The 15852-nt window shown below is 43.7% G+C and overlaps 1 protein-coding gene and 1 long non-coding RNA gene across 7 annotated transcripts in view; one reads left to right on the top strand and one right to left on the bottom strand.

Moving 5' to 3' along the window:
- The window catches only part of CTDSPL (CTD small phosphatase like), an 85229-nt gene extending 82671 nt beyond the window's left edge, over positions 1-2558 (bottom strand). Inside the window, exon 1 of one of the 3 annotated variants that reach the window (XM_026096498.2) lies at positions 1653-2558. In XM_026096498.2, the coding sequence (XP_025952283.1) occupies positions 1653-1728 (76 nt within the window). In that variant the 5' untranslated portion in view covers positions 1729-2558. The remainder of the gene's footprint in view (positions 1-1652) is intronic. The other 2 variants (XM_026096485.2, XM_026096491.2) reach the window with 2 other exon arrangements.
- Positions 2531-15559, top strand: LOC112980718 (uncharacterized). Of its 4 annotated transcripts, XR_010387526.1 has the most exons (6): positions 2531-2612; positions 4663-4751; positions 8067-8211; positions 11083-11182; positions 12754-12878; positions 13713-15559. It is a non-coding gene; the product is annotated as an uncharacterized LOC112980718 (long non-coding RNA). The 4 variants fall into 4 exon arrangements; XR_010387528.1 differs by lacking the exon at positions 2531-2612 and having other exon boundaries at positions 2952-4751; positions 11068-11182; XR_010387527.1 differs by lacking the exon at positions 2531-2612 and having other exon boundaries at positions 2953-4751; positions 14961-15559.
- The last annotated feature ends 293 nt before the right edge of the window (positions 15560-15852 follow it).

The following is a 15852-nucleotide window of genomic DNA, read 5'->3' as shown; positions in this document are numbered from 1 at the left end:
GACACTTGTTTGATGTGGATGCTTACACTTGAACTGTGAGATTTTCCTCCATTTGTGCCAATTAGCTTTTTTACAGTAAATTTTCAACCAACTGCTAACAGTACTAATGAAGCACTTCACAGTATAGGCCTTTAAGACCATAGCAACATCTGAGTGCTGTACCATGTAAATCTGCTCCAAAACAGGTCTTAGAAGACATCATGCGAACAGCATCGGTACCTTATTTACTGTAGCCTACCCAGTGTTTGATGTTGCCAAAACAGAGAAAAACATCAGAAATCTCTTGAGATGAACAAGGCCTCATGGTGGATGTATCACTCCGTAAATGATATGCGATATAACAGATTTGTGTGAGCACTCCTACATCAAATGAGAAAAATAATCTTTTGTTGAAATAACCCCCCCCACGCCTTACTAGCACAATTTTTTTTAATCCATCTCCACAGTTCTTCAGCAGTTAGCATTCATGAGATCAGAAGACAGTCATTTTACGTGCAGAATTTCATTTGAAAGTGATGGTTATAATCAAACAGGGACCAACTTCTCTAACTATCCAGCCTCCCCTCACTATTTACAAGACGAGCTACAAAAAAATTGAAGTTGTTTTCTGGATATTAAAAGCACTAAATTTAAGGGGAGAGATATCAGTCTGATTGTGAGAAGATCATTTGGAGGTCTGTTACCGTATCTACTAGACAACATCACCACACACAGCCTGCTTTCACACACAAGCAATTTTTGCTCTTTCTTCCTTTTCCTTAAACCAACACTGCCCACAACAAAGCAGACAAGCCAACATACAAATAGCTTCGAAAAATCTATGAACAATCACAAACGACTCCCAAGAACTTGAACCCCATCACTTACGTGGTACCCTCTACTCACGCAGCACTGCTCACCGCTGTCCACAGGGACACAGCCACCTACAGTCCCAGACCCCTCTCACCTTCCAAAGGGAAACGAGGCTAAGGGCAACTGTCAGTGGCTAGACTCTCCAGAAGCAGCAGCAGCGCCTTTGGCCAGCCTTAACCCATCTGATTTTGGAGTAAGCAAAACACAAGCAAAAATGCAGCGTTAGCGCAAGCAGCAACTATTCATCTGCAGAGTAGTTTCCACTTCCTACTTTTAAAAGTAGCCCGCATTTCCTTCAGAGTCTCAATCCTTCAACAGGGACTAAAAGCTACACGGTCCGATTTTTAAATGGGCAGCAGGGAAAACAGAGAAGGAGAGAGAGAAAGAGAGAAATCAGGAATCCTTTTTTTTTTCCCAAAGGACAAGGAAGAAAAACATTCTTCAAAGCTGAGATTTCAAAACCTTCTAGCAAATCCAGCACAGGTATCCTTCCTCTGGAGCAGGGTACCAGCTGCAAAGTGACAACCTTACAGAAGTAACATCAACGGTCCTCAGACACATTATATATTAAGTTTGTCCCGGTTAAACTTAATATTTAAACACTGTAACAAGTTCCCAGTTGCATCCAGCAAGCAGTTTCAGAGATCTTCATGCAAATCTCCTCATCCCTCGAAATACAAGCCCTGCTCTATGCCCAGCAGCCTAGCGAGAGGATTATAGGGCAGCCAAAGAATGCAAGTTGTTATTGTACGCGTTTTTAAGCGCTGATTTCTAGAGAAGGACCGGAGAAGGCGGCTCACCTTTATCCTGAGTGCAGGACAGGATCTCCTCCTCTTTGGGGTTAGTCACCTGGGTGATAATGGACGGGTTGTCCATGGAAACCGAGTGAGATTTCACCTGGCTGTTTCCCTCCCAGAGGCAGGCTCGTGTGCGCGGGTTTGTTTGTTTGTTTGTTTAAAAAAAATCAACACGCAGACTTGCATTAAAAAAAAAAAGGGGGAGAAAAAAAGTCCTCCAGGAACGAAGCCACGGGGGGGGGGGGGAAGGGGGGGGCGCTGAGGCCCCTCCGGTAGCGCCGCTGCTGCTGCTGCTGCCTCCAGGCGCCGAGTCTCCGCGGAGCAGGGGGGGAAGGGGGGGGACGGCGGCCCCCGAAACAACGCGCCCCCCCTGCGCAGCGCGGCCCCCTGCGGCCCGAAAAACGCCCCGCAGGAGCCGCTGCCGCTCCCCGGGGCGGGGGAAGTGCCCGCGCCGCTCCGCGCTTCTTCCTCCGCCCGCCGCCGCCTCACGCCGCCCCCCGCATCCACCTGGGCCGCCCCGCGGGGCCTTCCCCGAGCGCGTCCCCCCGGCGCGGCGCGGCCCCGCTCCCTACATACCCCCCGGCAGCGCCAGGCACCGACCCGCCGCCGCCCCCCCACCGCCGCCGCGCTTATCTCATCCCCGCGCCCCCCCCGCACCTCCGCCCCGGCCCGCCCTCCCCCCACCCCCCTCCGGCGGGCTCCGCGCGGCGACACCCGGCCCCCCCCGCCGCGCAGTCACGGGCTGCCGCCGCCGCCGCGCGCGGACGAGGAGGGAAGCGAGCGGCGGAAGGGAGGGGAAAGGGGCCGCGCTCCCCGCGCTGCGCCACAGCCCGCCGCCGCCGCCGCCGCGCTCGCCGCCTGTCAGCCCGCCCGGCGCCGCGGCCCCGCCCCCCGCGCGCCCCGCCCCGCGGGACGCTCCAACATGGAGGCGGGCGCGCGGGCAGCGCCCGGGCCCGCCGCGCGGTAAACAAGGGGGCGGGGCCGCGCCAGCCCGGGGAGTGGGCGGGGCAGCCGGCGCCTGAGGAGACGGGGCCGGGGGGAGGGGGACGCGCTATTGTTGCCTCTTACAAAAGGCTTCTCGGTTGCCCCGCGGGCTGCTTATATAGGGCAGGCGGGTGGGCGGGGCCAACGGAAACGGGGCGGGGCCCGCAGGTGAGGGGGCGGGGCCAACTGCCGCTTCCGAGGGCCGTTGGGGCGCTGAGGGGCCGCGGCTGCGGCCTGTGGGGCTGGGTGGGCCTCGGTGGGGCGCGGGAGCGGCGGGAGCGGGGTGTCCCCGCCACGTCCCCCTTTCTCAGCCCTCCGCGTCCAGGCGAGGCTCATCCCACCGCTCTCCTTGTGGAGCGGGTATGAGCGCCCTGGGGGCAAGATGTGGCGCGTGGGGGCAGGGATGTTTTCACAGGTGCCCCGGAGCGTTTTCATGCGTTCATAGCACGACAAACGTCGAAGGCGGTCATTCCGGGCAGCTTCTCTCAGAAAAAGCACTTTCTTTTCTTTCTGGAGCATCGTGAGGGCATCCAGTGCTGCTGATTGCTGGCCGCCGGGAGGATGCATCGGGGAGAGGGTTGCCATGTGTCTGCCCCACTTGTCGTGGTCTTCCCCCGCAGCCGGAGTCAGCGGCACGGTACTGGGGAGCATCGGAGTGTGAATCTGCCCAGAATAATGGCCCTTTTGTGCATCTGTCAGAGTGCAAAATTGGAAGAGAAACCCTCTAAGAAAGCGTATTACCTGTTTGATAGAACCAAGGAGCTGCAACCCCCATTTGTCTCCTGGATAAAGATATTTCTCATGTACCTTAAAAGTCTGTGTTATGACCCTGCTGCAGAGAAGGCAGATATCCTTTTGAAGTCCACTAACTAATTGGAGAAAAATGTATTGTGATTGGCATAGACCCAGGCAATATGAATTTGTGTAATACTGGCTACAACTATCTCTTTTCCCCTAAACATATATATTTATACATACATATAGTGTCTCATATATGTAACTGAATAGTTTCAAGTAACAGTGGCAAACGTTTGCCAATTTATCTGCCAAGCCAGGCTACAGAAACGACCACTGTGTTTAGTTCTAGCAACAGCTAGTAGCTGTTCTCGTTGTGGTGCTTTACTGTAAAAAGAAAGAACAGGCCCTGCCTTGGGGAGTTTTTAATCTGTGGTAGTGCCACCAGTAGTTCCTGGGGAAAAGTATTTAAAACTCCAGAGCCTTGTTTCCCTCTCAGTAAGTATATTCCTACAGTCAACATATATTTAAACATTTTGCTGTGTGTCTGCAAATTGTTGCATTCATCTTAGTGCAAAAAAAAAAAAAATCCTTCCTTCGAAATCTAGATGTGTTTTCTCTCACAAAACTAACACTCCCTAAGCAGCAGTACATGCAGAGATACCAGTATTGCAGGTTTCTTGGACTTGTATTTTAGGTTTGCCCGTCCTAGTCTTATGACAAACCATTGCACAGGGAATGAGTGCAATGCCACCGCTTGCATTTCATTCAATTGTGCAAGTTTGAACCTGCTGTTAGCTTTGGCTTCTCCAAACAAGAGTCTTGAAATTGCAGACAGCTCCTTGCAGGTTAGATCGGGCCTAGATGAATAGGAGTTAGTACATGCTGGCTGATGGAATTGGTCCTGTTACCTGAAAAGGTTGTGAGCTCCTGCTCTAAGCCATTAGGAAGCTTTATCACAGCACTAGCTATGTTGTAACTCAGCGAGTGTTTGATCTTTTGCCCACCCAGGCACTGGAGGCATTTTTAATTATCTGAAGGTTAATTTGCATAGAAACTTTTGCTGAAACAATAAATTCATACCTTTGTTATTTTTTGGTAGGAGTTTCCATATCAACATTTATATCGGGATAAAAACAAAGTAACTTCCTACTAGCATTAAAACAAAGGTGTTGATTCAGAGTAAGTTTGAGAATCGTCCAGCACTAAAAACATCTTTCATATCTGTGCAGGGAAAGAGCAATTATAGTCTGTGCTAGGAAAACGTGAGCTCTAATGCTTCTTTCCTGTGCAGGGATAAGGAGATATAAACATCTTGTCAGACAAAAAACGTGTTTTGCAAGGCTCAGCAAATACGATATTCAACCGGAACTAATGTGTTATGTAAGTTTTAAATATTGGTAAGATTTACTTTCCAACTTACATTGTAAAACTCCATCCCAACAACTAGCTGTTTATTCATTTTTATTAAGGAATTTGATACTTATTTCAGTGTAGGGCGGAAACCGCCGTTTATGGTGGTAATAAGGTGGAAATAGGGTCAGAGACTGTGCCAGGAGCAGATAACTCTCCCTGTGATTGTGCCTTTGCTGCTGTCATGTCCTTCTCCTTTACCGGTCCAGTCTAAGGTGGGGAGCAAGAAAAGGAGGATACCAATAGCAGACTAGGAGGTGGAGAAGGTATGCGCTCAGCTGTACTTGTGCTGGCAGCACCACAGTAACATAGGAAACAGGTCTCTTCCTCTAACCAGTGCTGTGCAGCCTCCCTCCTCTCACTCCCATTTCTGAACTGGTTACAGGACTGATGTTACAGAATTAAGAGCAGTCTGTGTTGTCTCCTTTCTGCTTTTACTTTAGAGATACTCTGAAGTGTGTACAGTATCTTCTATCTATGATTCCTTATATTATGTGTAATAAATCCTAAATAATCCAGTAGAATAAGTGAATGGTTTCATCTCCATTTTAAAGATCAGGGGTTAGAGGCACAGAAAAAACAGTACTTTGCTCAAAATTGCTGTTCAAGCTAGTAGGAGATCCAGATTTTCATCATGACTCCTGACATTTGTCCTTGCCACTAGAACGTGTCCCCCTTTCAATGCCATGGGATGTTTTATAATAGGAAAAAAAAAGTTTTTAGCAGAACTGTTGTACATTAAAAGGAAGCATTTATTTTCATTGATATCAGCTTAGTGAAGGCTCGGCCCTGGGCCGACAATGGGAGTTTTACCCTTGACTTTAATGGAAGAACAATCAAGGTCTCATGATATTACATCCTAAAGAAAGGAAAATAGTGCAGTTCATATCAATAAGATAAATGCTTCATAGTTAGTGTAAGCCACTACATTCTTGCAATAAATGGTTTATTAGATTGATTAAATGCCTCAACTTCACTTCAGCTATTAATCAGTTTTGGCAGCTGTTTATTGCTTTGTATACTTCACAGCGATGGAGATTATCCCTTAATTATATCATTGCAGTCCGTTCACTGTTTCCTAAATAGTGCCATTACAATGGTAAATTGCAGTAGTAAAACAGTGTCAATAGAAAGTTATGGAGTTCCCATTTTATGATGTGTTCATAAAGTTAGCCCAATCTACTTGAAACATAACTGTGATTTCAGCACGGTGACCTATCTGATATGGCTTGAGAGATTTTGGTGAGAAAACAGTATAGCATAAGTGTGCTGGGGCTCTACTTTCTCCAAAGTGGAATGTAGCTATTCCCTTTTGAAATATATGTGCATGTAAGAATCAGAACTTGTTAAACTAGTACTTATTGATCCATTCCAGTTTCACCAAATGTTGTGAGTTCCAAAGATTTTGTGCCTTTGAATACAATGTGTTTATTTCTTCATGTAGAGACAAAAATAAATGCGGAAACACCAGAAATGCTATCATTTAGGGCATACTATTGTCCTGCCACAGAAGGATTAAAAAAGTACCCAAATCAATCATAAGAAAGCAGCTGCTTTTAGTATTATCATCAGATCTGGCAGCAATTCATAAAGTAGCAGTTGCATAACAATTTCTGTTCTAAGTACCTTTTTTTTCAGTCAACTATAACTATACCTAACTTTAACATTACGAGTTGTCCGTGTCAGGCTGAGTTGTTTTGGAGGAATCAGTAGTGCTGTGAACCCCAGAAAGATCAAAACCATGAAACTCACCTTCAGAAACTGTAACACAAATTGTCTCCCTCCCTGCTCCCTACTAAAGGGTTTGGGGGAAAAAACTACATTGCAAATTTTGGTTTCTCATTTTGTTTATTCTCCTTGCCATTCTCTGTACATATGAGTGCAGAAAAGGTATGTCCTTAACTTGGGTTAAATTAGCACCGAACACAAGGTAACTGGGCTTTCTTTTACTAGCATTAATAGTTTATGTTCAACCCAGATTCCCTGTACGCTCTTATTCCACAAACTTTGATTAAGGGACCTGACTAAGATGAGGCCTGATTGTGCCAGATGCTAGACACCCACATGAGAAGCAATACCTGAAAAGCATTCAACCTAATGTGAAGCAAACATATAATTGAAAGGCCTGCCTATAGTTTTAGTGTTGGGTTGGATTCAGTTGCTGAGCTACACGTAGAAGCGTCTGTATAGCTCATCACCTGCTGACCTACAAGTGACATATCCAGTCTTCCCTAATTGATGATATGCCTTTGCAAGTGAGGCTGCTTTTTTAGCAAACAATTGAATTGTGTTCTGGCCTTTTCAATGAAAGCCTCCCATTCACTGGGTATGCTAGTCACATCTTCTGCTTCAGACGTTCAAGTTTAAACGGTCTCCTACTGCCCTAAAGTACTCATCAACATCTTAGAGCTGGAGGTGAGCCGCCACCAGAATTCAGCTGGCAGAGAGGTTTGTAAGGGAACTCCCACTCAGTCAGGACCAGCTGACTCAAGGTACCTGTTTAAATTCTTTCACCTAAGTAATTTGGCCTAAAACAGATTAGGGCTTACTCCTCTGAATCTTTCAAACTACAAAGGCAATAATCTCAGCCAGAAGGCCAGCTACAACCATTTAGGAGGCAACAGCAACTTCAAGTAGCGTAATTGCTTGTCTGTCTACAGCCTTATAGAGATGATATCCATGCTATATGAGTATCCATATCCATACTGCTTTCTGCTGATACAGCTGTTGGTCAGAGACGAGAGGTGGGAACTCAGTGTCATCAAGAGATCACAGTGGATGCATAACAGTAGCAAGACCTCACTGTTGCATGTATGTTTTGTTTCATAAGAGCACAGCAATAGAATAGGCTAAAATATGACTTTGCCCTTAAAAGCTGTATACCCATTATGAGCACTCTGTTCTTCAGTATCCTGCAGCAATGCTCCTGCTGATACGGCTGTAGAGACCTGGTTTCCATTTCAGTTCTAGTAGCTGTCAGATAGTTTATCTGTGAAACAGGTATAATAACACCTAATCTCATGTTATGGTTCCTTGGCTGTTTATAAGTCCTATTAATAGCAACTGTGGAAGGCCTGGGACTAGATTTTATAGGGCACTGGGGTAACCAGTTACTGTACTTTCCCCTGAGGCTATGTGACATCAAATGTAGTAGCTTGTCCTTTCCAGACTTGGTTGTGATCACCTTAACTCTGGCATTCCCTAACTGTAAAGGATTTGACTTTGCACTCTTGATATCCTTTCTATGAAATGATTGATAAACTATTGATTTTCTTTGTGATTTAGACTCGAGACTGTTCCAAGAGATTTCTATGAAAAGGCTCCATAACTAAGTTCTGCCTAATACATCAGCTCAGGTGCATATTTCTTCCCAGTACTTCAAAGCAATCTGCTGAACTGGCTGGACTTTCCCTGGAGGGATAAAGTACAGGTACATGATGTTTCCATACTTCAAAGTTCATACTTTTAAATGCTTCTGTATGTTCATACTGACAGTTCTGAATTCTTAATTCAATTGCTGAACTTGAAAGTTTATATTTTATCCCCAAAATGTGGGGAATGTTGATGTGATATGATTCAGTGAGCCACTGACCAGCACAACCATAAGCACATATAAAACTTGCCTCCTTGAAACATCATAATGAATACCGTTCTTACCGATACATGCCTGATGGGATTGCTAAAGTAATCACAGCAAAGACAGGTGCATGTCTTGTTAGTGACAAAGTTATGCTTTCCCTTTAAGCACAGTAAACATGGACAGATTTCTGTCTAGATTCTGGGAGAACTGGCTGATGAGCTGTGCAAAAGTGCTTGCTTGTGGTATAATGAAATCATGGGTAAGCAATACATCACAGAGGCCTGAAACAGCCTTAAGCAAGATCTTAAGCAGGTCATCATGGCACACTGAAGTAGGAATTTATTCTAGGAGTCACTGTATTGAAACCATCAGTGTAGCTATGAAATAAAGCAATAGTGTGAATAAAAGTAATAGAATTTGGCCTTACTGAGTAACAGAAAAGGAGGAGTTAGGAACACGAAAGGTGCTGTAAATGCTAATGTCCAATCATCTGAATAAACTGATAGTCATGGTAAGTAGCTGTCTAATTTAAAAAGAAAAAGCACTTCTCAGAAGAAAAACCTGCTGACTGTTGGAAAAATAAAGTCAAAACAATTAAGAATTGCAATGAGAAATTCCAGTCAGTGCATAATTTTATGCCGTTCATTTCAAATTGCATATATAGTAACTGAGCTTTTGGCTTTGTGCCTAGAAAAGCACCTGAGAACACCTTATTGCAGCATCATTGAGAGCCTGTTGGGCCTTCTTATTTAATTGTGGGCTGGCTTCTGAAAGTGAAGTGGCTTGATTGGTTAAGACCATTGTTAGACCTAACTCACAGTGAATGACTACCACAGAAATTGCTAGCATGAAAACCACAAATTCTCTTTGAAGTCTGTGGACTCTGCTTACTTGCCATTCTGTGACCATTTGTGTTGTCAAAATTTTGTTCACATGGCTGCTAGTGGAACATCAGAGTGTCAAGAATGTGTAAGAACATTTATGATCTTTGGGGACGGTCCATATGGCTTCGAGTACAGAAGAGGGAATCAAAGTAGGTAGGCTTGAGTGAGGAAAAAGAGGAGAGAGTATCTGCAGACATAACAAAAGGGAGCCTTAGGCACATATGAATTCTGTACACAAGCCAAGAGGGAGAAGGGTAGATGGAGGAAGCAGTAAGGTAAAGGAAAGGAAAATGTACAACAGAAAAGGTAGGAAATAGAAAATCCTTAAAGAAAAGCTTCTAACAACTGTCAGCATTTCAGTCCTGGCATCTGGCCTCTAGAGAAGTGCATTTAAAATGTGAGGTAATCTTCAGCACCTTGTTGCTGGAGAGCTGCAAACAAACGTAGTGGCATTCATTGGGGAAGGAGCTTTAGGTATTGGAAAAGCATAGAAAATTTAAAGAGGTTCAATGGCTGTGCTTGGAAATAGTATTGTTCTCTTCCCCAGTTGTCCTTTCTGCCATGTGCATAATGAAGCGGAGTCCACTGGACACCAGGAGTTCCACATAACTTTGCTTTCATGAGTATGCAAAGCTGAGTAGGTGCTGCTGCTTGACTGGTTCCTGGCAGCTCCCAAACCAGGAGACACTAACCATCCCCAAATAGTTTGAAGGAGTAATATCCTACTCTTTTACCCTATAGAAGTTGTATTCCAGTAGGAAGGCCACAAAACAAGTTGCATGATAAATATCTGTAACAGAAAGGTCTGTGCATCAGGAAGATGCATTTAAGTGCAACAGCTAGGAAAGGGATGCATTTGAGGTTAATAAAAATATCTGTGAGATCAAGATGCTTAAAAATCCCTGTTAAAATTAGAGTCACACTGTGCTAAACTCTGTATAAATAAATAGTAAGAACTGTTCCACAGATGAAAGATTTACAGTGTAAGTAGAAAAGCTGGATTAAGCATCGGAGAAAGAAAATATAATTCCATGTGGAAAACTGAACACAAAGAGACTAATTTAACCATGGTTACACAGGCAATTTCTGGCAGGGCTGGGATTACCCAGTCTGCTACCTCTCCAGTTTGAGATAAAGTTGCCCTCTGAGATCTTGAAAGTCGGCCCAGTAACATCACAAGAAGGGGTATTGTGTGAAAAGTTGTGTTCTGCTCCCAGAAGATGGACAAAGTCCACGATTTCTGGCCCTATTACCCACCCATCAGAAACAGAAGCACTGAACTGCCCACTGGGATGCAAAACTCAGCATTGTAAGCAGACGCAAAGGACTCACAGAGTGTATACTCTTGCCTCATGCAACTGCAGTGCAAAGTTTTGTTAACAAGGAGCCAAGTGTAAAAATGTAACTGATGCTGTTTCACTGCGACAGTGGGAAGTCTCTGCTTGTTTATTTTGAAGCCACCATCCCAGCAGAGTACTGTTGAACTGGGATTCTTGCATTCTTTGAATAAGCCGTTCCCAACCTGAAGGCTGTCCCAAGCCACCAATTTAATGACTGCCATTGCTGTCATTTACAGCTAACGAAGACGTGGCTGTAAATGGAAGCAAGTAGATTGTGGAATTACTTGCTGAAGACATGTAGGCAGGCCTACCAGAGGGACAGAGTTCACACAATTGCAGGGTGTAGATCACTCTGGAGGCTGACATGCCCCATTAATTCAATTAATTGTTTCTTCAGCTTAGTTGAAAGATCAACCCGTGAAGTCCAGACATCTCAAGCCAATGAAATTCTTCTTGCCTGTCATGGGTAAAGTGCTGTGCAGATGTTTGTCTTTCAGATGTTCAGCTGCAACGTGAGCATCTTGAAGTTCTCTGACAATTTCCCCTCCACAGGGCAAGCTCCACTTGAAAGCTATTCTACATTTCCCTTTCCCTCAGGTCAGTAAATGAAACATTTTCCTTGCATACTTGCATTAAGTTCAATTGGGGAAATATATTACTGGGTACAAGCCAAACTGGTGTCCAGAGACTGTGATTAAATGGGAAAATGCTGTCACAATACTTGCTTGGTCCAAGCATCATTTGCAATGCTTTGACCCTGGCTAGTCATCCTGCAGCTCTGTGTAGCAGAAGTGTACTCTGCTCCCATCTGCACACAGAGAAGACTTTGAACTGCCTGGCATTTTTTGTGAAATTTCCCCTTGGCTGGAGGCCCTGTCCAAAATCCATGCACCATTTAAGTTCTTTATGCATTAGCTTTTACCAGAATAGTTAAATAATTAAGACAGCATGTTGGCCACTATATTGATAAATGACTTACTTGGCTTCCATTGGCTGCTGTTCATGTGACCATGTGGGTTGTTATTTGGAAGCGTTCGTGCAACTCCAACTACATGTGGAAGTGTCTGGGTCATGGGGTGGTACTGCCTCTTGGGAGAGGTGGGTTTTGACTTCCCCAGGAACTTCTCAGTTGCCTCCGTAAGGAGGAGTTTGAGGCTGACAAGGTTGGGTTGTATTTGCAGACTGCCTGGTCCTGAGAGCAAACCAGCAAGCAGCTCTAGGAGAGACATCTGCTTGACCCATACTGCTTTGATTTAGAGAAATAAAATTCTACCCCACAGAGTAAGGGCTGAAATCCTGCTGCTCTTGGGAATGTTATTTCAATGTACTTGTTCAGTGAGTTGGCCTGGTAGTTTACAATTCAGAAACCCTAGAGCATTTGTGAATTGTGAGGGAAGTACACTATTCATTATCTGCTGTCAGGCATTCATCATTCCAGTGTAGGCTTCAATCCTCTCATCAAGATGCAGTACATTACTTATGACCAGTCACAGGCCGTGAATAATGGCTTAACGAAATGAACAGTTCTCTAACAATTCAGACTCTGGTTTGTTAATCAAAACTATTCAGAGCCAGATTCTGGCATCCCTTCACACACACACTGAATAACACCTTTCCCTAGTGCAGTCCCCTGCTTTTAATTGCATTTATGGTTTAACAAACACTATTTTTTCATCCAGCTGACCTCACCTAACTAGCTCAGAGGAAAAGCTGGAGTTTGTCTCTCCCAGAATAAGTAGTTCTTGTCTCGTTCTGCGTTAGCACTTGCTTGCACAAAATCACTTTGGCAGTGATGACAAAGCTACGTGTCTTTTCTTTAGCTCCATCAGATAGGATATCCACACTGGTCAGCAGCTAACTGCTGCTTAAAGCTAAGCAATGATTTAAACATTTCTTTCATTATTTATGTGGGAAACTTAACTCAAGTGGCATTCTTTATGGTACGTTATGCATGGCAATAAAATAATGTGACCGTATTCATCCATGTGTAGGATTATGCACTGCTCTAGTCAACCTACCAACTGAGGCTTCACACTAACAGCAGTTCTCCTGTATATTGCCAAACATACTTTTGGAAAATAGAATATATCGGTATATTTGCAATCCAGTCCCCAAGTATTCCTCTACAAATGCTCAGAGCAGCTGGTAGCTCTAGCTGTCTTCCCCAGTCGTAGGAGGCGTCTTACATTTTTGCTGTCCTGAACTGTGCCAAGGAAGCTGATGCTGAATTTCCAGAAGCAGAAATTGATGAAGTTGATATTTCATTTACAGAGAGACTTTCTGGGTAGTGGAGGTAAGGTAAAGTCCTGGAAATATTTTACTGAAGCTTTTGTATTCAATAATATGTTTGTATTATAAAGTCCAGCCTTGGCTGTCATTCCATATACTGGGTAAGACATCTGAAAGTGGTCCCCCCGCACTATTTTCCTGGGATTATTTAGCCAATGTGCAGGTAGTAGGATATCCGCAAAATCTGCAGTGTGTTCCTACACTCACTAATATTTCTTGGCTGAGACTCTCAACAGTCTCAACAGAGACTCTTAGGGATGTAGGTACCCAACATCCATTGCAATCAGACTCCATTATGACTTTGAACAGAAGTCTGCATTTTTTTTCTATGTATTCACTTTTTTGAAAATCATTTTCAAACCTTCTTTCATAACCTTCTTTAACCAGTTTCTTCCTTGAGATTGTATTTTGGGAAGCAGTAACAGTAGTTTCTTCCATGGAATGTATTTCCACATATGATTAAATGTCAGACCATTTGTATGGGTAAATAAGTGCTCAAAACAAGAAAAAAACCCTCTAGATTCATGTCACAGGATCTCTCTATCAGCAACGGCTGGTGCAGGGGAGGCGCAGCTTGTTCTGGGTTTTTTCCATCAGATTACAGTCTGAACACTAGCTGCAATGAGTGGGAAGGGAGGAGCAGGGAGAAGATGCAGAGAAAAGGCCCTCATTTAGAGGGAAGCCTCTCTCTCCCTCATCTGCCTTGCATTTGCTGCTGCAAGCTCTTCCTGCCCTTAGGCCTATAAATGTGGGCATCTGAGGGAGAATAACCTGATATATGGTATTGACTCCTAAAAGTTTTCAGCAAATTTTCATTTTGGTCATTTCTTTTCTTCAGGCATTGCATGTTCTTTATTAAAGAAAAGGAAAAATACAACCAGAACAACATTTCGGCTTCTCCAGCAAAGTTTCTATTTTGATTTATTGAAAACTTGTCCAACCAGTTATTTATATTTTATCTGTGAAAGACTCAAAAAAGTTCAACTGAAACAGATATTTCCATGGAAACATCCATCTTTGATGAGATGTCGTTCCTCAGATGTTTCAGCTGAAGAATTTTGTCAGTTCTGGCAGGGAAAAGAGTGGGGGCAGAACAAAGACCAAGCTCACGGTAAAACATGCAATGCTTCAAGTTAATGGGCTAGAATGTCAGCTGGTAAACTGCCATAAAGCCAGTGAAGTCAACCAGTCAACCCGAGTCAATGGAGCTATGCTAATTTACACAGAGGATCTGGCCTTACATTTTAAAAGAACCAGCCTAGCAAGCTGTTTCCCTGCTTACCCATCCTCCTCCCTTTTAATAAGCTCTCGGTTGTACTTGGCCTATCCTTTGACAATTCATCCTTCTGTCCTCATGATCCTTCTTCCTTCTCTGGAGATACTGAGATGGGATTTTCTACTTGCAGTCCTCACAGAAACACCATAGACAGGTTAGACTCTACACAGGTGGCAATACTGGCTACTGGCTACTGACACATTCCTTGTGCCTGTTTCTGGACTCTTGTGTCCATCCTCTATTTTGTCTTTATTTAACCAGTACAAAACAACTTCAGTGGTACTTGCTATATATTATGATATAGTATATTATATTGTAATGTATAGATCCTGAAATACTGAAGTATCAAGCTCCTAGAGCCGCTTTAATAGGTGTTTTAATAGGTGTTTTACTTTAATAGGAGTTTTGTTTGTCTAGCCACAATTCTGGAATTAAGATCTGTAAGATATTTCTAGGACACAATCCAGCCTGTGGAACAAGAAACTTCTCTGCAGTAGAAGTTAGCATTTCTTTTTCCTGCAAAGGGCCAAATAGGTATTTCAAACACAGTTGGCAAGATGCATATTAATGCATTCGCATTTTTTTTTGTTGTTGCGTGTAACTACAGTATGTAATGATTCTGTGTAACTGCTCAGTCCTATGTAGCCTGTAACTATATGAAGTAAATGCTTGGACGATATCCAGCTCTAAAGTTCCAAGTTTCTTACCCCTTTCCTCTGAAGACAAGGTCCAAAGTACTATGTCAGACCCACCAGACTACTTTTCTTGAACTAGTTCTAGTATCTTGGTGACCATGTCCTTCTCTCTCAGCTATGTATTAAATAGAATGGAGAAGGAAGTGTTGACACAGAAAATCTCCCCTGCAGACCTTAAAAGGCTTCTGTGTCCTTTTTTTGGAAGATCCTCATGGAAAAAGGAAGGATGCCCGATTATCACCTGTAGAAACAAATAGTTTTGAGTCTCCAGAGAACGTGAGGCCATGCTTTCAGTGATGTATTTCAAGTGCTTAGGTTCACTGTACCTGATCTTGTTCACAAGGAGGATTGAAGACACCATGCAATGTCTGGGACATCATCTCTGTTGATTCTCAGAAGCGCATTATATGGAGCAACTCTTTGCTCACCTTTTTCCACAGTATCTGAGAAGCTGTTTGATTGTTCCACGTACTGAGCTGATAACTGCAGCTTCCAGAGAAATAAAAGGTGTGTGAATAGTTCCCTTACTGAAAACCTGCAGACTTCATATTGATTAAGTCAAGCCTTTGAAACACCAGAAGCATGACTGATATCATTTCAATTTCAGCTCAGCGTCCTGATTGGCATGCTCGTTTAATGCCTTCTCCTTATTTGTTAAATTTAATTGATGATTATTGCATTTATTTCTAAATAAAATTGTTTTAATTAAAAAAATCTCTGCTCTACAGAAATTATTATTCACTATGTATACGGCACAAAAGGTTTGTGGTGAACATAGAGAATAATTAGTAGCTGTAGGAGGAGAACTTACGAGAAGATGATTATGAATATGTAATAGAGGAAATAGACTACAAGGAAATTAAACTGAGGAATTTATGAGTGAATAATTGACCTCTGAGTAAATACAAGCATTCTCTCAACAGCCATTTGAAGTATTGTTAACCACTCCGTATTTCAGACAGTTAACTACCCTTTTAACTAACCCGTTCTTTGCTATTGGCAATGAC

This window comes from Dromaius novaehollandiae, chromosome 2, assembly GCF_036370855.1.
Source record: "Dromaius novaehollandiae isolate bDroNov1 chromosome 2, bDroNov1.hap1, whole genome shotgun sequence".
Taxonomy (NCBI): domain Eukaryota; kingdom Metazoa; phylum Chordata; class Aves; order Casuariiformes; family Dromaiidae; genus Dromaius; species Dromaius novaehollandiae.
The sequence above is the reverse complement of the archived record's forward strand: the minus strand, read 5'-3'. Positions and strand labels throughout refer to the sequence as shown.